The sequence below is a fragment of the Pseudophryne corroboree genome, chromosome 10 (genome assembly GCF_028390025.1).
Source record: "Pseudophryne corroboree isolate aPseCor3 chromosome 10, aPseCor3.hap2, whole genome shotgun sequence".
NCBI classification, from domain to species: domain Eukaryota; kingdom Metazoa; phylum Chordata; class Amphibia; order Anura; family Myobatrachidae; genus Pseudophryne; species Pseudophryne corroboree.
Window position 1 is genome coordinate 227,323,438 of NC_086453.1, and position 22,388 is coordinate 227,345,825.

Genomic DNA, 22,388 nt, shown 5'->3' on the forward strand with positions numbered 1-22,388 from the left:
GATATGTGCACAGTATCCTGGTGATACCTCTCCAACTCTAGTAATCCTATTTCCTAAGGTATATCGATACCGGAAAGATTTTCCTCTACTGGCTATGTGGCGTACAAGCTCTGTATCTGTAGGCATTCTATCTGCTCTGTGTGAGAAGGTCATGGTAAGGTTGCTCCATGACACTTCCCAATTTCCCGGCTTACGGGGATTGGAGATATTAAAACATAAGAGGGACCTATCCACATGGTATTGGTGGAGCTTCAAACTAGGAGGGCTGGAAATGTTAAACCTCCGGTCCACCGGTCTCCCACCCTTTAGCTCAAGTACCTCCCCTACCGTTAAAGGAAATGGTACTAGCCCTGATTTGCTATGCCCTTGAGGTACTTGAGAGCATACCCAACAATCTGTTTGGTTTAACACGTTACCCACTAAGGAGTGATAGTCACTCAATGGATGCCGGTCCATATGGATATTAAAACTGGATTGGCATTTCTTTATGCATCCATCTTCAACCAGGTTATCACAGAGCCTACAGATACAGTTTTTCTTTTTGAACTAACAATCCTTCAAAGAAAATGTTTACAGATAACATGGTTGTTAGATCGTGCCCGGTACTCGCCTTTGCTTGGTGATTGGGTTGCTATTGGAAATTTACACCTCCGTCTCAGTCATTAGAACCTTTCTGGATCCTTTCTCGACCTCACTGGTACTCTCACCGAAACAGACTGCTCTGGTCAACATCCTGGTTAACGGGAAAATCCATATTGCAGTCTCTTGGGGCAAGTCCATCTTACAGGAGGAGAAAAGAAGAAATTTGTAAAGGGGGTATAAGAAAACAGTTTGAGGGGGAGAGAACTTGTTACGATAGTAAGTTCTCTCGTCTTGTTGTTCTTCTTGTTCTGCTGTCCTCTCAAAGGTGCTGTCTCTCAGTCTTCCAAACGAACATTCTGGTGATGCAATATTCCTTCCCAACCGACGATCTTTCTGTAAGGAGCAAAAATCTGGCATTACCATTGGTCCAACTGAGGGGTGACATAGCATCTTTGAACCATGAAAACATGAGTGGGAAGATAGAGATAACAAAAAAAAAAAACAAAAGAGATAGAGAACAATTCATGTGCGTATATACATTACATAACTCGACAATAACCATCAATAAGAAAAGAGAAACAAAACATTTTTTAAACATTGTCAACATTAAGAAAACATTGTTAGCATTAGAAAAACATTGTCAGACTTATTAGGCTGTCATATCTATGTGTCTACTGGTCTCCTTGAGCAGTCCCTCCCCACCAGCACCTGCATTACTCCACTGTCTGTATCTGGCCAGAAATACATTGTGGCGGAGGTCATGCTGGGGTTTGGTAGACTTCTGCAAGGACCAAGTGGATATGCAATGTGTGAATTCTTACCAATACTAGTCAGAGATGGGGATAGAGAGAGAGAGAAAAAAAAAACATTTTTCACAAATACATTTACAACTTTTCACCTGGTCATTCCTGTGTCTTCAGTGAATGACCTCCCACTTCATTAACCGTTACCTCAGGCTTGCCTCCATTCCTAATAATCACCTTTCCTGCCTATGTGATCCCTGATTATAATGGTGTGTATTGTAATTTTGCTCATTTCTTGGTCTAGGGGGTCTAACTTTATGTGGGTTATTACAGTTGCTAGCATAATGCCCTTCTCTCCTACAATGATAACAAATCCTGGGCTTCCTCCACGTGTCAATGACCTGAGGTTTTGGTTGATTTGATGCCTCCTCAAACGCTCGGATGCTCATCATCATCAATCGTTTCCCCTGTACTTCCCTGATTCCTTGGATTTTATGATTATGGTGTTGTCTTTCTCTTGATCTACAATCTCTTGCAAAGTGTCCCTTTTTATGACAATTGTAACAGACTTCCATATCTGGATTTCTCACAGGGGTGTGGGGCTTTTGTTGGGGTGGTCTTGTGTTTTGGGCCTGTATATTTGCTGCCATTAACTCATCTCTTTGTGACTCTCTGTATCTGGTGATATTCTGATCATGATTGATGACGGCCTCTCTTAGTGCGGTCACCGAGATATCTCTCCAGTTTGGGTTGGTGGTCTGTACCCTTGTTTTTAATTCATCTTTTAAACCATTCATTAATACCTTAATCGCTATTCCTTTATGTTGTGCATTTGTCTTGATGTCTGCGATCCCAGTGTTTCTAGCCATTATTTGCAGTGCTCGATTGAAATAATTAGAAACATTTTCCCTTTCGTTTTGCCTTATGGAGAGAATGTCATTCCACTTGACAGCAGCTGGGAAATATATTCCTAACTGTCGGTTAATCTGCCTAATACATTCCTGATTGTGTTCTTCCATACAAGGTACCTCCGTGTTTAATTTACAATCAGCAATGAATTTTTCAGGGTCAACACTGAAGGGCAAACATGCCCTCAGCACTGTCCGCCATTCTTTGTTGGTGGGTTCTGTGGCGTTTCCTAGTTCTTTAATAAACTTTTGACATTTGACTAGATTTTTCCTAGGATCAGGAAATTCAGACACAATTGATCTCAATTCGGTCCGGGACCAGAGACAGCGCATTGCACTGTCCTTGACGGGAATGATTCCCTGATCGTCAGTCTTCCCATTGGGGACTGAGATCACCCTGGCCAGATCGAGCTCAGTTACATCATCTTGTGTTGGTCTTATATTTTGGGGTATATCTGTTTGTGCGTGATATGAAACATTGTACGTACCTGTGGACACGACCTCACCTGACCCTCCGTTAGGGGGTTCGATTATTGCCTTTACCAATTTGGTCGCGTCCACCTGGGTGGCTTTTGTGATGGTTGCTGGAAGAGGTGCTGACATCGTTCTGGGCTCACTTTCTTGTTTGTATTCCTGAGGGAAGTTTGACATGGGGTGCAACTTGCATAGGTTAATAGTTGTACATTCAACAGTATTACAATAATCATTGTTACAGTTATTACACTTATTCTTATAATCTATACTACAGTTGCTAAGAGCGTTTTTATTGTTCCACCTTGTGCTTTTCTCCGCAACCACAATCCTCCCTGCTGCCATATCTCTCCCCTCAAGATAAGATTCAGAAAAGTCAATTGAATCTCTTTGTAATTCACCTTCCTGTTGCCATAACTGCAAATAATCATAATGTTTACTTCGTCTCTTTGTTGGTTCAATGAGACATATCCTCCTCCTTAAATTTTGTAACACTTTTGGACTGAAGCTACCTATTCTTGGGAACTTCTCCCCATCATGTACAGTCATTCTCTCCCATTCATCACATAAAACTTCAGCGTGATTTCCATATTTCTTACACATCACATATCGTGCCGACCCGACTGGCCGGTTCCCTAAATCAACCCGAACCGAGGTTGATCGCCCCCTACCTGAACAACTGGCCCCCATAATCTGCAGGTGTTGCTTATTCCTCCTTGGATCTTTATATCAAGGTTTTCAGCGAACCCTTACAAACAAACCAAGATGTCCTGGGCAGGCCGGCGGTGGCGGTTTACCAAGTACCCCACTTACTTCTCGCCCACGTTGGCCAGTACTGCAATCACTGTAACCAGAGCTGCTGTACCCAACCCAGGGCCCCTGTGAACCTTCTGTTTACTGGAACATATGAGGGTTACCCGAAGGACACTTACTCTTTCCAGTAAAGTTGGGGTTGTTAGATAGTTCCTGAGTGACCAGCGAACTTCCCTTTAAAAATAAAAAATTACACAAATCACGTCAGAATGTACAAATAGCGTTTGTGACCACTTTACTCTAATGGTATTAGGTCACATTACTAACTACTGCACACAATTACGTGCGGTCCAATCGTTCAGTATATAAGCACTACTTGTCATGTACTGAAAGATCAATGGAATCGATGTTTCCGGCCGCGATTCCTTCAGCAAGAGCTTATGGCCTATATGGGTTCTGCACCAACACCCCAGGCGTTGTGCCTCTTGTACCTTTATAGCGGACCTCTTTGTCTATTTTACCTGTTACCTTATGACCTCCTGGTCTGTTACCGTCTGTTAATGACCTCCTGGTCTGTTACTGTTAATGACCTCCTGGTCTGTTACCTTATGACCTCCTGGTCTGTTACCTTATGACCTCCTGGTCTGTTACCTTATGGTCCGCTATACTCTAATGCTCAAATATTATTTAACCAAGGATGCCTCCCTAGCCACCGTATATGTCACTTACACGTGTGTCCCTTGACGAGTACCCGACTTTCCTTTTGGTTCAACCTCTAAGTTATATAAACTTATGTGATAAAAACACACTCACTCAACACATGTACACTTTGTTTCTATATCTATTTCTGCGCAGAAATTGTCTTCAGTCCAACTGTGTTACCAATTAGGAGCAGGATCTGTTAAACTAAATTTCAGATTTTTCCAAAAATAGATTTGCGTTATTTACCGCGTCGCGTTATTTATCGCCTTTGCGCTAATTATCGCTTTGCGCTAATTCAACTTTTCGTGACTTGAGCTACGTGGGCGTAACCAGACGCTACGTTGCGTAATGTACGCTGCGTGCGTCTGCCGTTTGGATTGCGTACGCAAGTCTTTTGTTAGGGACACGTGTACGCAAAACAAAGATCCACCGTAACACAATTTCTACCTTTATCAATGTAGATGATCCCTGATCATCTACCGCACACCACACTGACTGCCTTATCTCCCAGACAAGCCGTGTGTTGGTCTATACTTTAACTATTACCTCTACTATGAAATAACAGCAAATCTCTTTTAGCACTTTCTATCAACTATAAAACTTGGCAAACAGGAATAGTGATATACGAAATTTGAAAAAGAAATGCAGATAAATGTATGCGTGCGTGTATACGCAAGACAGAAGAGAAATAAAACAGTTTTAAAAGACACAAGCGTTTTGTTCTTACTTCCGGTTCCCGGATTCCTTCAGCACTCTTTATCTAAGCGAAGCAGACGCTTATCCCGTCAGCACTGCGAGACAACCTCCCACCCTTTGCTGGGGGGATAATGTCTGCTGATCTACCTAGTGCAGATATGAGAAGGATAGGACGAGCCCCCAATTGACAATGCTAAATTCCCTTGTCGTATAAACAACCCTTTATGAAGTCTAAGAACACTGTACGCTGTTTACTTAAGAAGTACCGTAATGGTACGCTAGTTGCGTAACGATCGCTCAGCCGTAGGCGAGACGCTCAAGCGTCACGTTCGCTCACGGCCCAGTGATCACAGGACACGTTATTGGCTATGACTAGAGTAATGATTCGCTATGGCGTAGCTTACGCTCGAGACCACGAGGAGGTCACCAGCGGCGCAGACGCTCACAACGCTATACCTTTATGTCTAAACCTTATACCAATGAAATTCACAGAATACCTTAATGTGAGTACAGGGTGTAAGTGCAACCTTGTGTTACCTGACTAACTACAAAGCTGCTTGAGCGTCACCGACGCTCAAGTGAACACTTAACACTATAGGAAATACACAGATACTGGTTTAGGGTCCAAAGCCTATTAACTGTATTATATCTAATATATTTGTAAAAGGGGATAACGGTACAAATGATACACTACAATATAACAGAGACTTCCTAACCAAAATACAATACTATCTAATACAATACAATACTAGTCTAGGGGAGATACGAGAGAGAGAGAGGGGAAAGAGAGAGAGAGACGGAGAGAGATGAGAGAAATTGGCTCACAGAAAGACAATGATTACGGAGAGAAACTTACGCACAAGGGTAAACGATCGCATGCGCCTGGACATCCAGCACCCGATTTTCAGCAATGAGAACCGTTGAAGAGTGAGAGCTGGATGTGGTCGGCCTGCCTATTTATGCCCCACACACAATGCAATCCTACAGTCCCTACAATCCCATTGTCCATTGGACGTCGGAATTCGGCCCTGCATCATAACAAGAGGTCATAGGTTGATTCATACAGGTGGGCTGTGACGATTTCAAACAGCTCAGGTGGGTGGGGAACTAGGTTTCCCGCCGCATACCTGAGTATGAGTAAATAGTAGAAATGGACATAAACTTCTTATGTCCATAACTATTCGCACGAGCGATTAATACGCTCCAAACCAACACCGGAATATTGCTATTTAAATACTCTTCCGATGGGTACCAAACACTGCTGCATGACTCCTGTTAGACCCTTCCTACAATACAAAGAGGGATTCCTCAGCTCAGGGACATTCTATATTAACCAAACTTTCAGAAACTATCAAAGGGATCATGATCTACAAGCTACATTAATTGTGAAAATATGCAACGAATGAGTCGCACGCTACGACTACATAAACTCTACCGTAAATACGCATACCGTGCGCCCGCGGGTGCACGCTATTGCGGGTATGCGCCTTCACGGGAGAGCGTACGCATGCGCAGCACGGACCAGTGTGCGGTGCAAATATGGCAACGTGCATGGGGATATTTTTCTGACTTTGACAGGTTCAAACACCTTTGTGAAGTTTTACAAGTTTGATACCTTGGCTGAGGAGGACCTCTTATTTGGTCAGTCGGTGCTGCAGAGTCATCCGCACTCTCCCGCCCGTTCTAGAGCTTTGGTATAAACCCCATGGTTCTTGAATCATCCCCAGCATCCTCTAGGACGTATGAGAAAATAGGATTTTAATACCTACCGGTAAATCCTTTTCTCTTAGTCCGTAGAAGATGCTGGGCGCCCGTCCCAGTGCGGGCTGTATCTGCAGTTTGGTTATGGTTACACTCATGTTGAGTTAAGTACAGTCAGTCTGTGGCTGATGTTGGTCATGCCGTTGAATGCCATGTTGTACGGCGTGTTTGAGGTGTGAGCTGGTATGTATCTCACCTTAGTTTTAAAAATAAATTAAATAAATCCTTTTCCTCGAAATGTCCGTCTCCCTGGGCACAGTTCCTATAACTGGAGTCTGGAAGAGGGGCATAGAGGGAGGAGCCAGTTTACACCCCTTTTAAAGTCTTAAAGTGCCCATGTCTCCTGCGGATCCCATCTATACCCCATGGTTCTTGAAGCATCCCCAGCATCCTCTACGGACTAAGAGAAAAGGATTTACCGGTAGGTATTAAAATTCTATTTTTTTTACCCTCTATGGAGGAGGGGTTGGTTAGCTGCCAGTGCCTCCCCAGCCACTGAGCTCACCGCACGTCACTGAGAGTGACAAGTGTTAACTGAGGAATAAATAGTTCCAGCCAAGGGTTAGTACACATTTACATTGCATTGGCTGCTACCAGAGGGTAACACGCACTCCATTGTAGGACCCCATTCAGGGCAGTTTCTAGACAATTTGACTCCCAGTGCGAACACTAAAAAAATGCACCCCCTCCCCCCCCCCCCCCATACAGATAAAAAAAATTACATTTGCACACTCCCCCCAAAAGGAGCCATGGCCTTGCTGTACTGGGCGTGGATTTGCTGCAATGGGGGTGGCTTTGCAGGAAAAGGCTACTTTTCACCAACATAGTATCCCTTACACCATATTATACCCCCACACGCCCGTCACCATATTATGCCCCCACAGTAATGACCCTATTACCATATTATGCTCGCACATGCCACTGCAACCATATTATGCCCCCGACTCCATATTTTACCCCCACATGCCAGTCACCATATTATGCCCCCACTGTAATGCCCCTGACGGGTGTAGTATATGATGCTGGTGGTTGGGCTTCCGGCGGCCAGCATACCGGCACTGGAATCCCGACCGCCGGCATACCGACAGCTGGGCGAGCGCAAATGAGCCCCTTGCGGGCTTGTGCTCGCCACGCTGCAGGCACGGTGGCGCGCTACGTGCACCACGCTATCTATTCTGCCTCCAGGGGGGTCGTGGACCCACAAGAGGGAGAAAAGCTGTCAGTATGCCGGCGGTCGGGATTCCGGCGCCGGTATGATGGTCGTCGGGAGCCCGGCCGCCGGCAACCTGAAGACGACCCGCCCCTGACACCATATTATGCTCCCACTGTAATGACCCTGTCACCATATTATGCCCCCACTGTAATGCTCGACACCATATAATGCCCCCCCTGTAATGCCTCTGTCACCATATTTTGCCCCCACATGCCCATCACCATATTATGCCCCCACTGTTATGCCCCTGACACCATATTATGCTCCCACTGTAATGCCCCTGTCACCATATTATGCCCCAACTGTAATGCTCCTGGCACCATATTATGCCTCCCTATGCCCCTGCCACCATATTATGTTCCTGTACTGTACTTTAATACCACAGTACCTACTTGTCAAGGGGTTCTGGTCATTGTCAAGGGATCCCTCTGGCCACTGCCGTTGCAGTCCCCAGGCGCTGTTCATGCCTGCCTCCAGTTCAGACTTCAAAGTTTTGAAAATGACCTTCTCAAAATGGCCACCATCTCCTAAAGCATTCTTTAAAACTGTCTTCTATGAGGCAGCGAACATTTTGGGGAGGGACATTTTCAATAGTATTCCAGACGGAATACTGTAACATACAGTTGCCGTGGCCACGGCTCTCCCGGCCCAAGAAACGGCACTGACCCCATTGCATTCAATGGCATTCATCTTCTGGGCCCTTCTTTGCTCTTTTAAGTGGCCACTGAATGCACTGCAAAGCCCTGTTTGGTCTCTCAGCTCCAGAAATGAAATCCCAAAAGGGGCTTAGCTGCACTGACCCCTACACATGCTCATAAGAGCATGGCAGATGGACATGCATGACCAGACCCCTCCTAAACTCCAGGCCCCATTGTCACTGCACCCTCAACATCACAGCAGTAGTTCTGACATGGAGTGCTACTACCTGCCCCTGCAATTCCAAAAGATCATATTGAAGAGTGTTGTCAGTGATACGTATGATGTGATTATTGCAATCATTCAGGACAATTTGCAGGTGTGTTGAAATTATAGAAGAGACTATTATTATAGAACCAATCTTATAAGCTACTTCTTACACTGCAACATCACACAGTTCAGCCACGTGTCACTTTCTAGTTTCCTATATACTTTATTAACATGTTAACAAAAAATATATTTTTTTTAGTACCGTACTTATCACATCAAGCATATGCATAATCATTATTTTACCACAATACAAGTATAAAACCCTGATGCAGTGGTGAACATTGCATACAGTTACCACTTTGCAGAACAGATTTTTATGCAACGCATGACTCACCAGCTGCTTTTGAGTGCAGAGTCCAAGCCGTAGGATGCAAGGGCATGCTGGGACTTCTAATTCCATAGGAGGCCTATTTATTTCTATGATGGAGGTTCCCGCAGTATGCAGGTAGATTCCCGACTGTCGGGATCCCGGCGGTCGAAATCACAATGCCGAAATCCTGACAGCCATTAAATGCAGATGGTTGGAATTCCAACAGCTGGCCAGAAACTCCATTTGGGTGGGGGAATAGAACCTTGTGGGCCCGCCACTGGGCCCGAAGGGTGGCGAGCCTGCGAGGGTACACGCTCCGCTTGAGATCGGGATTTCGGCGTCTGTATTTCGACTGCCGGAATCCCATCAGTCAGGAAATCATACTGATCCCGTTCCCGCAGGTCATTGTCTTGTTTCTTTACAGTGCGGTTAAATGTTGGCATCAGCTTTTATCAACCCCATGTAAAGCACCAACAGCATTTATATTTTCAATCTAAAACAGTGTGAAAACTTAGTAAGTGTGCCAGCAATATATAGGCTGAGTTATGCTAGATTTCCAAAGGTTTGTTTATTGTGACTGAATTTGAATGAACACCAGTCAATTATTTTAGTGCACCAACAAATAAGCTGCATTTTCCTCATGGCAGTTGGCCGTGATGAGTCCATTTATCAATGTTCTCTTAGTGGGTATTAAAGTGTTCTCTCCTTAAAGGTAAGTCTAACTATAATCTAGCGTCTAGCCTATCCTCTCATTAGCAATCAACAGCATCATTGAGGCCACCTATTCTTAATGCAGGGCAGTAACTAGGGGTGTATGAGTGGTGCCGTCGCAGGGCTCTGGAGGCGCATGGTTGCTGCCCCATGGCCCTTACTTCTGGCTAGCAGGCAACCTGCAGCAAGTATCACTGCTGCAGTGGCGCACAGAAAATCCTTTAGTCACTGCAGGCAGGCACTCTCATCCTCAGGTGCAGGGAATGTACCGGAGCTCTGTTATGCCAATGTCTTAGTTAATTGGTAATTGCTATGTTAGGGATATGACGCTAGTAGCATATGATTTGATAGGTCCTGGTGAGTTGATATACTTTGGGGGAGATACAGTATATCCGACCTTCTAAATATGACAGGTGGAGGTGTTCCTCATAGATTCTAGCTATAGTTTATCTAGTACATTCTATAAAATGATAGCTAGAATCTCATTAGTTGCTATGGGCGACATCACTCTCTTTAAAAAGTTTGATGAAGCAGTTAAGACAAACATCGTACATGAGAAAATGATTCTTCTATGTGCAAAGGTGACTTATCCATAATTACATTTTTTCCCCCCAGATAAACACTTGGACTCAAATTGCTAACATGCTGAGCCGCCGCAGCAGTGCCGGAGTGGCCGTACTGGAGGGCATGCTGTACGTAGCAGGCGGGAATGATGGCACAAGCTGTCTAAACTCTGTGGAGAGATATAACCCAAAGGCAAACACATGGGAGAGTGTGGCACCCATGAACATTAGAAGGTAACCTATACTGGAGGGAATGTGGATTAAAATGGTAGTGCTGCACTGTGGAATAAATACATGTATATTTATATTACGCACATAAACTGGTTACTGTACCCATAAATAACACAAATGTACCAAATGCTATAATTAGTTAAAAAAAAAAAAAGGAAACAAACAAAAACTGCCCTTACAATTTACATGGTTTCTAACGCTAAATGGATTTGATGGAAGTTACCGGCCGACCTAATCTATCTTCCTACTTTTAATATCACATCAAAGGAATTGTTGATGCTTCACAATCACTCTTCATGTACATGAGAGGATTTTCTGCCATCAGATAACCTCCAGCTGGGAGATTGGTGCGAGCATTACAGTAGGCCCCCTGCTGAATGGCCTCAGGAGCCTGTGTAATGAGGAATAATCCATTTCCACTGGTGAAAACTTTACACAGTGACTGTTTTTATTTAACAGTCTTTTAAATATTTAGATCGGTCTCATCCTCTGTTGCTGAAGGTGTACACCACACAGCACAATTGTAAAAGCCTGGTTTCTCATATACATACAGTATATAGGTATATAAACATCCGCTACTCAGAGACCCTATTACTGTTTATTTTGCCATAAGATCAAAAGACTTTGTTGCTGTGTAGAAACCTAGCTGTCCTAATGTCCATCTGATGAGTTTCCAAAGGGGCATTACTAAACATGTTCGATTCCCATTGTTTGGGGTTTAAATCCCATTCTCAGACCAAGCACTGGAACAAAACTCTGTTAGAAGATTGAATAGTAATGATCCAGATTACTTCCTGTTATGACCACATCCCTTTTTAAACTCCGTATTGTAAGTCTACAACAATTTACAAAAGTTTTTTTATTTGGGGGGGTAAAAGTGTTAAAAGTCAAACCATAGACATATGAGGCATCTAAGCAGTGGCTGCGAGATACATTGTCTTGTTTCAGATTTTTTGCAAATCTCGTCCTTCTACAGAAGCACGCATGATCTTGTCGCGATGGATGGGTGGCTTTATGCAGTAGGAGGCAATGATGGAAGCTCGAGCCTGAACTCCATCGAGAAATACAACCCGCGTACCAACAAGTGGGTAGCAGCATCCTGTATGTTCACCCGGAGGAGCAGCGTGGGGGTAGCAGTGCTAGAACTTCTCAACTTTCCTCCTCCCTCTTCCCCTACTCTCTCCGTATCCTCAACCAGCCTCTGACAAAGAATCAGGTCCATCACATCAAGGAGAAGCCCACAGAGTCTACCATAGATGAGGAGCCAAACACTCGTTTCGCTGTTCTAGGGGGCTTCTTCTCAGGACATGCCATTTTTCAATGTATCTTCATCACTGCTGAAAAGGCCTGCATCCCATTGCAAAGGTACCTCTTTGCCACTTAAAGACTTTATCAAAGACCCACCAGCAGCAGATGGGGTAGTACAATTCTGTCTAGTGGTCGGGAAAGTGTTTTTCTGTACGCTGTAGCATCCTGCAAGTCTCTGCATCAGGGAAGATGGCAATCTTTTTCTGTATTGCACTGCATTGTTCTCTCAAGCAGCAGAAGGGGTTAAATCATCCTTCCTGTATTAATTCATTGACACAAATGATGATCAAGAATAGACGTCCTTTGCACTTTAGACTCTGGCCCATCTGTGATTAGAAAAATACCTTTGAAATACAGGTCATGGAGTGAAGATGTTTTTTGAGCAAAGAAAAAAAAACTGTTGAATCTTTGAATGCATTCAGGTTATGAAATGTAATATCTTGTAATGTCCTCACTGGACTGGTATGAAGTGCCATGGCCATATTACAAATAGGCACTATCATTTTTATTTATTTTTGCTTCTTTCCCTTTTTTAGCCCCAGCTTTACTGTTTAACAAGTACAGTACCACGAGTCATCATTGACAGGATTAATTATTATTTATAAAATAATCATGCCCTGGTCTACACTGAAACAAATTTCTATTTTAGAGAAACAAAATACAGCATTTTATAGCTGCGAGAGGAAAGTTTCCATTCCTTGACAGGAATTCAGTGTTTCAAGGCAATAGCATGTATCGTAACTCCACCTATTGGTAGGGTTTTGTAACACTGATTACGAAGTGGTTGAAAGTGAAAAAAAAAAAAAAAAAAAAAAAAAACTGCCCTTTTATAAAGCAGCATTGTATTAACAAATGGAAAAGTTCACACTGAGGGTGAATTACAAACGCAGTATCCCACAGCAACCAATGAATTACAAACTTTAATTGATATAGTGAAATCTGTGGTAGATACTCACGGGTGACTGTACAGAGGGCAGTAATGTATTGATCTGCACTGTGTTCACCAGAATGTAAGCACAGCATGACCCAACCTCAGAATAGTGATCAGTACTTATGATACTGTGGGCCTAATTCAGCACAATGCTGCACCGCCACCCTGTTACCGCCCCCTGCCGGCACTAAGACTGTAATCTCAATTTAAGTCTGCGCGCCTGCACTGAAGTGTGGAAGTTGCAGAATAGTGATTTCCGCACTTCACTGACTGAAGCTGAATCAGGCTCTATCCTCAAAGTTAAACTGTAATGAAGTGAGCTACATCTAGTGCTTTACCTTAGTACTGGACTAACATGTGCACTTGCAGGTCTTTTGATCACTGTTCTGAGTCCATTCACTTTCTGGCGAACTCAGCACAAGGGAAGTATCACAGACTGGACAACAGCCACCAGTGAGTCTGTATCCTTAGACAAACAAAAGCAAAGGTCTGATTAGCAGCTATAGATTACTGCACCTTAGTAAATGACCCCCATGATCATGTGCTACAAATTACACTTTTGTACAAGTGTGGGTTGTTTTTTTTCCTTGAAATCAGCTGTGCTCCTCTGGGTGCTAACATTTAACATATCCATATCGCAAACTTTCAACCCAGCACAATTTGCACGTAAACCTATTTCAGGTGCTTCTGACAATAACTTTACTTATTTATTGAAAACCACTCGCTGCCATAGTTTTATTGTTGTAAAAAGTTAATATGAAATGTTGCACTTCTGCGTGAACTTATGTTTATTTTTAAGAATAACTCCAGATAAGCAAATATGTATTTTCTCATCTCATGCCTAAGTAACCTCACACTACTTCTGCAATAACCTCTGCTCTATAGACATGTCTAGAAAAGGAACATCGCTATGGAATTACACTACTTCACCGTATGCCCTTGCTCATCTAACATTTCCTCTTCTCTTTCATCATTTGTGGTTTGTTTTTGCATGTCCTCTGGCATAGCAGCATGTTTTTCCCACAATGCACCTCTTCATGTTGCCTTCTCCACTTGGCATAACAAGTTCTTTCAACGCTGACTATGATGTTTACCACATAGACCCAACATATGGACATCCAGTTGTAGCTCATATGGACTGCAATGTATTAGTGTTGTTTGTGTCATCAATAGCAATGAAACCACCGATGTTTATTGGGAGAGTAAGATGAACTAATGGAGACATCAATAACATAACACTAAACTAAAAGTTACATGGACGTATTTAATGATGCATCATTTATTTAAGTATTTATTTATTTATTGAGTAATCGTGCGTATCGCAATACCTGCCTTTCACTCCGTTTTAGGCTACATACACACTGGAGTTTGGTGGCTAATAAACGTATATAGATCACATTGAGCGCAGGTAAGAATTTTATATGCATTTGCTATGTGTTTACAACCTTGTTCAGTCTGCATCGTTTAAACCTGTGACAAATGGAAGTTGTAATCTTCTTCAATCCAAATGCAGGTGAAAGCACATATCCTTATTCTCATGGTTTATCTGTAAGGCGCCACAAAACTGCTCAGCACCGGACAGTGGGATGTAAACATTGCTTACTGCTTATCATTGCATTTACAATGTGCTGACTTTGGGATGAATGTAAGTTCTTAATTGAGTTTGCATGAGTCAAACAAGGAGCGTTAAGAAAAAAAAACACTACAGAGCAACACAAGTAATAAATGCATATACATAAACTAGATAATGATTTATTTGAATTCCAAATGCATTTTAAACACAGAATTCTAACTCCATGTTGTATGTAGCCTAAGATGTATCAGTAATCGGTACATTGGCAATGTATCTTTCTGAAATTGGAAAGCAGAAGCTCCATGGACAATTATATTAAAAAAAAAGATAATTGGAAGAAAAGGATGTTGTAGCCATAGCAACCATCCAATGTGATATCGTTACGTCAATTTTTCTCTGTGTAACACTTTTTAAAAAAATGGTAATGAATTGGGTCTACTAGGTAAAACTAGGATCTATAGACAAAGCCAAATCAGTTAGTGGGATGGATAGAACTATGACAGCCTAATTATGTCTTCCTTATCAAAACCATTTCAACTTTGGTAGAGGATCCTATTTTATCAAATAAAATCAATTCTGAGTATAAAAAATGTTAAGAAGACCACTAAACTTATGCAGGCCATCTATCAGCCGGGCGACTTGGCGATCTGTTGGGGAATTAGCAAAATCCAGCATGTTAAAAAGCCCGACTCGCCAATCCTAATAATTTTTTGGGTTGGACTTGGCGAATCAATGATTTCCAACACATTTGCTTTCTCCCCACTGACCCAGGCATCAGTAGAACAAGGAATTGCTCTTATGCTCCACTAATGTATGGGTCTCTCTCTATAGAATACAATTTGACTTATATAAAATAGCTTTTTAGAACATTCATAAATATAAAAGTTTTAGGAGTTTATCAGAACTAGAGATATTTGCAATGAAGTTGGGGTCATTGGCCATCATTCCGAGTTGATCGCTAGCTGCCGTTGTTCGATTAGGTAAAAAAGCGGCACTTCTGCGCATGCGTATGAGGCGCAGTGCGCACGCACGACGTACTTTCACAAAACCTGATGCAGTTTCACACAAGGTCTAGCAACGCTTTTCAGTCGCACTGCTGGCCGCAGAGTGTTTGACAGGAAGTGAGTGTTTCTGGGTGGTAACTGACCGTTTTCGGGGAGTGTGTGTAAAAACGCAGGCGTGTCGGATAAAAACGCAGGAGTGGCTGGGGAAACGTAGGCGTGGCTGGCCGAACGCAGCGCGTTTGTGACGTCAAAACAGGAACTAAACAGTCTGAAGTGATCGCTAGCTAGGAGTACGTCTCGAGCTACTCAGAAACTGCTCAATCTTTTTTGTAGCAGCGCTGCGATCCTTTCGTTCGCACTTCTGCTAAGCTAAGATACACTCCCAGAGGGCAGCGGTTTAGCGTTTGCACTGCTGCTAAAAGCAGCTAGCGAGCGAACAACTCGGAATAAGGGCCATTGAGTAAGAGCCTTCCCAACACACTTTAGATACCCTGCCCAGTAATCTCACTGAAGTACACCAGCAAATGTATGTACAGTGTCATATCTCAAGTCCTGTCATGTACAATTTCTCACATCTGGACAGGACTTATGTATATCTATGAATGTTGTTAATAACTTCTTTGTGATGAGCAGCTTGTGTTGTAGATTAAAAGGTGCTTTAAATACTAAGGAACTAATTAAGAGTTGAAGCTGGCTTCACATTGGCCATTTCCGGATGCTCAGCCTGTATGACAGGATCACTATCCATCTTGGCCAAGTGCTCGGGTGGCCAAACTGGACGGCACACAGTAATTCTGTACTGGGACCGAGTGATCAGATCACTTCCAATATATGTCGGGGCTTATTAGTATTCTACCTCAAGATAAAATCAGGGTGTGTAACAAGATGGATTCTGCTCTTGAATTGCTTTTATTTTGTGCATCTTACACAAGGATCTGTAATATCTGCCATCAACATCACAAGTCATTGCAATCAGTTTAATTTAGTCATTTTGCCCTGTTGCACCAGTCTATAGGCGAGATGTAATGGCATGTGAGATTGCCGTCGGTGCGATATGCCTGCCGATCTTGGACGTTTCTTTTAAGCGACAGTCATTTGCAAGGCATGGTTTTGCCATTTCTAAAAAACGTCCAAGATCAGCCGGCATCTTGCACCTCCAGCAATCTCGGACGCCATTACATCTCGCCTTTATATGTGGTTCATCCATGAGTTTGACTTCATTAAAGCTATTTACGATTGACATCTTCCATGATGTTAAGCCAGATCCTCCACCAGACTTTGGTATACATCACAAATGTGGTCACTTTTTCCATGTTGCACTATCTCCTTTCTTTAGTCAACACCATTTGTTCATACTGACGCTGTCTAATAACTGTACGTCTTGCAGTAATATATAATGGGTGGAAGACATTATTTTCTGGGAGTAAAATGGTTACAAGAAATGTATTGGAAATATCAGAGAAATAAAACTCAATGTACATTGTTTTTTTTCTGTAAATTTGTATTAAATGTGAGTAATTAGCATTGTGAGGGTTACAGATTGTGAGGACGTAGCAGAAATACATTCAGTATAACATCAGATAGTCAGGTTGTTATAATAAAGGTGAAACAAACAACTGGTTAAAATAAAATGACATTCTGTTAATCTGGCAGTTCAATATATATATATATATATATATATATATTTTTTTTTTCTAATCTGTTCATTTTTAATGTATTTTATGTTTCCTTATGTTATTCACTATAAACGCACAGTTGCCAAATAAACATATTCTGTAATCCTTAATATGGTGGCGTCTGCATTCATTGCTGGAAGAGCCTGGTGAGCTGATTGGCTACATTCTCATAGATATCTTTCCAACCCACAGATTTGCGGTTGCGGTATGAATGGTCGACCATGTTATGGTCGACAGTCAATAGGTCAACCACTATTGGTCGACATTGGCATGGTCGACATGGACAAATGGTCGACACGTGAAAATGGTCGACACATTAAAAGTTGTATGTTCTTATTCTCAGCAGTGGATGGCGGTCATTAGGTCGATATGAGTTTGGTCGACATACATTGAGTCGACCACATTTGGTCAACATGCATTAGGTCGACATGAGTTTTTCACAATTTTTTTTCATTTTTTGACCTTTTTGATACTTAAGGATCCACGTGGACTACAGTTAGGAACGGTAACCTATGCCAAGCGCAGCGGTAGCGGAGCGAGGCACCTTGCCCGAAGTTCGCTCGCCATGCGAGGGGACACGGTGCACTAATTGGGGTTCACGGTCACTTTATAAAGTAAACGAAACCAAAAATTAAAAAAAAAAACTCATGTCGACCTTTTTCCATGTCGACCTAGTACATGTCAACCTAGTGATCATGTCGACCCAATGTATGTAGACCTAACTCATGTCGACTTAATGACTCACATCCCTCAGCAGTTTGGGGCAACTGCTTTATGATCAAGCCTGTGAAGTCTGTATTTATAGCTTCAAATTAGATTTATTTTAATATATGACAGTTATGCATTCCTACTCTAAATCCTAGTATTATATGTCACTGATGAGTTACAAGAGCATATAATGGCAGGTGGCCTCAGCCTGATTGCTATTATAAAGGTTATGGAATTCAAGGTGACTTGTACTTTATAAGACGTAATCATTTGTCATTTGTAATCTCTAGTAATTTACAGTAGGGATTGTGTAATTTTCTATCATACACAAGAGATTTTCCTAAGAACCACAGTGATTATGTCAGAACTCAGTATTTATGCAGATATTACTTACTGGTGTTTATACATACATTATTTATATATATATATATATATATATATATATATATGTAGCTTCACTTTTGTATTATAATATGTAATACTTACGTCTAATAAATCTTTTGACCGGAATTGTATATGCTTGGGCAAGGGAACATCCCCTTTACCAGATCTGAATATTGTGCTACCAAGCATTATAGCATCAGGAGGGAGGTGGATGATAGACAATGAAAAGGTTGACAGGGTCAAAAGGTTGACATGTAAAAGGTAGACAGTACAAAAGATCGACATGGCAATGATCGACACACATGGCAATGATCGACACACATTATCAACACATTCCTAGGTGGGGGTGGGGTTTAATGATTTTACAAATTTTGCTGAATTTACTATCCATGTCACAAACCATTACCTTTAGTAACCTTTTCATGTCATCCTTTTGTCACTGTCAACCTATTGACTGTCGACCATATTGACTGCAGACCTTTTCACTGTCTATCTGTACTCCACACCCCATCAGGAACTGCTCCATTACTATGTGCACCTAGGCAGTCGCTTAGGGTGCCAGGATGTAGGGGGTACATAATTGTCTACTCAGTATCTCACACTAAATTACAGGATTTAAGATGAAGGTCCATAGATTGCAAGCTTGCGAGCAGGGCCCTCCTACCTCTATGACTGTTTGGGTGAAGGGGTGGGCTGCCAGGGGCATGCAGGACTAACGCACTGGCACTGCTTAACACCATCGTGTGTCATATACTTATGGAGCAGCCCTTTCCATTTCCTGCATGATCAGCTTTAACGGATAGTTCATTTTTATAATTAAAAAAATCCTAGGGCCCGATTCAGAATTGGACGCATTGCTGAAGTTTGCGCAGTTCAGCAATGTTTTTGTACTCCGCTTGCGTCAGTGGTCACATTGTGTCACAATGGATTACCAATGACAGTCGCAGTGAGAATCTGGATGTAGAGTGATTGACAGTCAGTGTGCGTTTATGGGAGCTAATGGGTGAATGGCTAGTCAAACGCTGGTGTGTCACAACCATTTTATGGGTGTGTTGCGGCCAGTGACTGCGTCTTTGGTCCTGGTATCTTCATTCTAACGGACATTCTGAGCAAAACCGATGGTGCGTCTATGTACATAAGTGGTGGATTAGAGATGCCAGTGATTGGCTTCTCTATATTAACCCCTTGATTGCAGTATTAGCATATCTTCTCAGTACCGCTGAGTGCAAAAGACTCAGGTGCGACAGGATTTGTGTCTATTTCTGAAACAGACCCTTAATGCAAAGTTTCTCTATAATGTGCTAAGAAGTATATAGTACATTAAAGAGACAAAATAGATGTCTGCAGACCTGCCAAACTCATGACCATGGAACCCTGGAGTAAAAAGCTCTCTATACAGATTTATTGGCAGTGGATAGGTGTATTGGTAGTTACAAAGCATGAGTGACCCTGATTAACATGATTACTTATTTTTGGTAAAGGGTGCAATAGATTAAGAACATTACATGTTTAGTATAACCACAATCTGCTGGTCACGTCTTCGTACTCCCAGAATAGAGGAAAGAATAAGAATATATCCATAATCACTGATTGGAAAGACGAGTCAGATGTTTTTATAAGCCACAATGGTCCCGGATCACAAAATCCACTTAAATGTAGAGCAGTTAAAGATTTTGTTTTGCAGGACAGGATTACTCAATGAGACAGAGGCGAAGGTTGAAGTGGGAAGTTTCCACTAAGGGATGTTGGAGTAAAAGGTTAGCCCAATACTCCTAGAGACGCATTTCATACATTCCTGTTGCGCAGCTCCAGAAAAGAGCATTTTTAGACAACTGAAGGCCAAGCATTCATTGCACACACCCTTTAATGCGCTACGCAGACAAGTCGGAACACTTGCACAAATGACACAGTGCATGTCTGCGATACTTGTGCTTTGTAAATATTTTATTCCTTTCAGTTGTTTTTGGAACATGGTCTTTATCAACCAAATATTTTTCTTGGTAAAACTAATAGATTATTTGGACAGAACACCATTTAGAATAACAAGTCAGCATCTGGGTTTAGGAACACCTTTGCTCCTGGTTCTCACGGAACTTGCTTGGGCTGTTATTGTTTTCCTAGAATATTGGAAGTTATACCTCATCCCAGAATTTTACTTACCTAGGGTCCAGCCTCCCTGACGTTTGGCTGATGCCTGGTGATGCACTTCTGGCTCCTTTTTGCTCCCACTGTAGCTTTGTGTTGAAAGTACAGCAGACATCTCTGGGATCTCTTAACTCCTGCCAACTACCTGTAGGTCTTTTCTCAGACAAGGCAGCATGTTGCCCTCCATCAACACACTGTCAGCAGGAGCTAGAAGAGTTATCAGGGATGCACAAGATGCCTGAACAAGCAACTATTCCAGTTAGACCACAAGATACTAAATAAACTTAACAGAATAGAGAGCTAAATTATTGGATTGTATTTATTAGAAACTAAGGGAACTAGAGATTGGTTTGATTTGGAATCCCCTAAGCAATGGGGTATACCCCTTTTCCACCTCTGTAGCACGGTTCGCAGCCGTGTCGCCTGACACGGCTGCGACCCGTGCTACAGCCCCCTTTCAGACAGCGCTCACAACCTGGCATATTGCCGGGTTGGTGACGCTGCTGCTGACGCGGCAGGGGCGGGGCTGGGAGATCACATGATCTCCCAGCGCCGCCCTCCCATACACTGTGAACGGGAGCCATGTCGCCTCGACGCGGCTCCCGTTCACACTAGGCAGCTTACCGGGTTGAACACATGTTCAACCCGGCTAGCTACCCGGGTAGGTTTCCCGGATCACTTGATCCGGGAATTTGCAGGGGGACCCTTTTCCACTAGTAACAAACACGGGTAAATGCGTGCCCCCGCGCATTTACCCGTGATTTAAAAGCTAGTGGAAAAGGGGTATTACTTTAGAAAGAAGTAGCTGTCATCAGGTAACTCTCCCTGATCTGCTATGGATGCCGCCTTCAACTACCAGTAAATGGGTGGGCCCTTATAAATCAATCAAGCACACCGAAGTAGTGGCATAAACTTATTTTAAACTGTGAGGAGGCTACTTTACCATCCCCATTTTTATCACTGCATGCTCTGATGTTATTTGTTCAGAACTTGGAATTGGATACTTGGATTGGTAGAAGGCTAACAACTTTAGGAGATTTATTTGCTGGGGATAATTTATCTTTTTCGCAGCTACAGGATCAATATGATATTCCGAAGCAATATTTTTTAAAGTTTTTACAAATTAGGAGTTGGCTTCAAACTTTGTTTAAATCTCACAGCAAACCAGCTTTCCTGGCCTTTAGTCAAGCTAAATTGGATTCACCCTCTCATAAAGGGGGTATTTCCTGGTGGTACCAATTCCAAACCCATGATGGTAGGACTGGTAAACTAAAGTCTCAGATTAAGTGGGAGGGGGATTTAGCCAGATCCTTTTCTGTGCAGAGTGGGATTCAATTTTTGGTTCTTGTTTCAAACTTTCCAAATGTATTAGTCATTCCAAAATGTTCTTCAAATTGATACAGAGAGCATATTTTACACCGGAGGGGCAACATCACATTTGGCCCTCCATGTCACCTTACTGTTGGAGGAAATGGGGGTGATAGGTGGTATTTATCATGTTTTCTGGGGTTGCCCATGGTTACGTTAGCTGTGGAGAGAGGTATTTCAAATGATAAGTACTGTTCTCGGAGTGTCTGTTTCGGTAGATCCAGCTACAGCACTGTTTCATTTGTATGTAAGCCACCTGTCGGCTGGAGATCAATATGTTATGGGACTTATCTTGGTTGCCACTAAAGCGGCGATTGCTCAGCTTTGAAAATCGGAGGCAGTTCCCTCTTTGCTTGTTATTTAGATTAAAATACACAACCATTATATGTTTGAAACTGCTGGTGCTAAATAGAGATGAGCGGGTTCGGTTCTCCGGGAACCGTACCCACCCGAACTCCACGTGGTTTACACGGGTCTGAGGCAGACTCGGTTCTTCCCGCCTGACTCGGAAAACCCGAACGAGGCAAAACATCATCATCCCGCTGTCGGATTCTCGCGAGATTCGGATTCCATATAGAGAGCCGCGCGACACCGCCATTTTCACTCGTGCATTGTAGAGAGAGCGGAGAGGACGTGGCTACGTTCTCTCAGTGGAAAGCTCAATATCAGCTCAAGATCAGT

At 42.7% G+C, this 22,388-nt stretch overlaps 1 protein-coding gene across 3 annotated transcripts in view; it reads left to right on the plus strand.

The window, feature by feature from the left end:
- KLHL17 (kelch like family member 17) overlaps nucleotides 1-12,846 on the plus strand; it is a 187,530-nt gene extending 174,684 nt beyond the window's left edge. For all 3 annotated transcript variants that reach the window (XM_063943130.1, XM_063943132.1, XM_063943131.1), the window contains 2 exons: nucleotides 10,432-10,613; nucleotides 11,587-12,846. In XM_063943130.1, coding sequence (XP_063799200.1) covers nucleotides 10,432-10,613; nucleotides 11,587-11,815 — 411 coding nt within the window. In that variant the 3' untranslated portion in view covers nucleotides 11,816-12,846. The remainder of the gene's footprint in view (nucleotides 1-10,431; nucleotides 10,614-11,586) is intronic.
- Nucleotides 12,847-22,388: the final 9,542 nt, after the last annotated feature.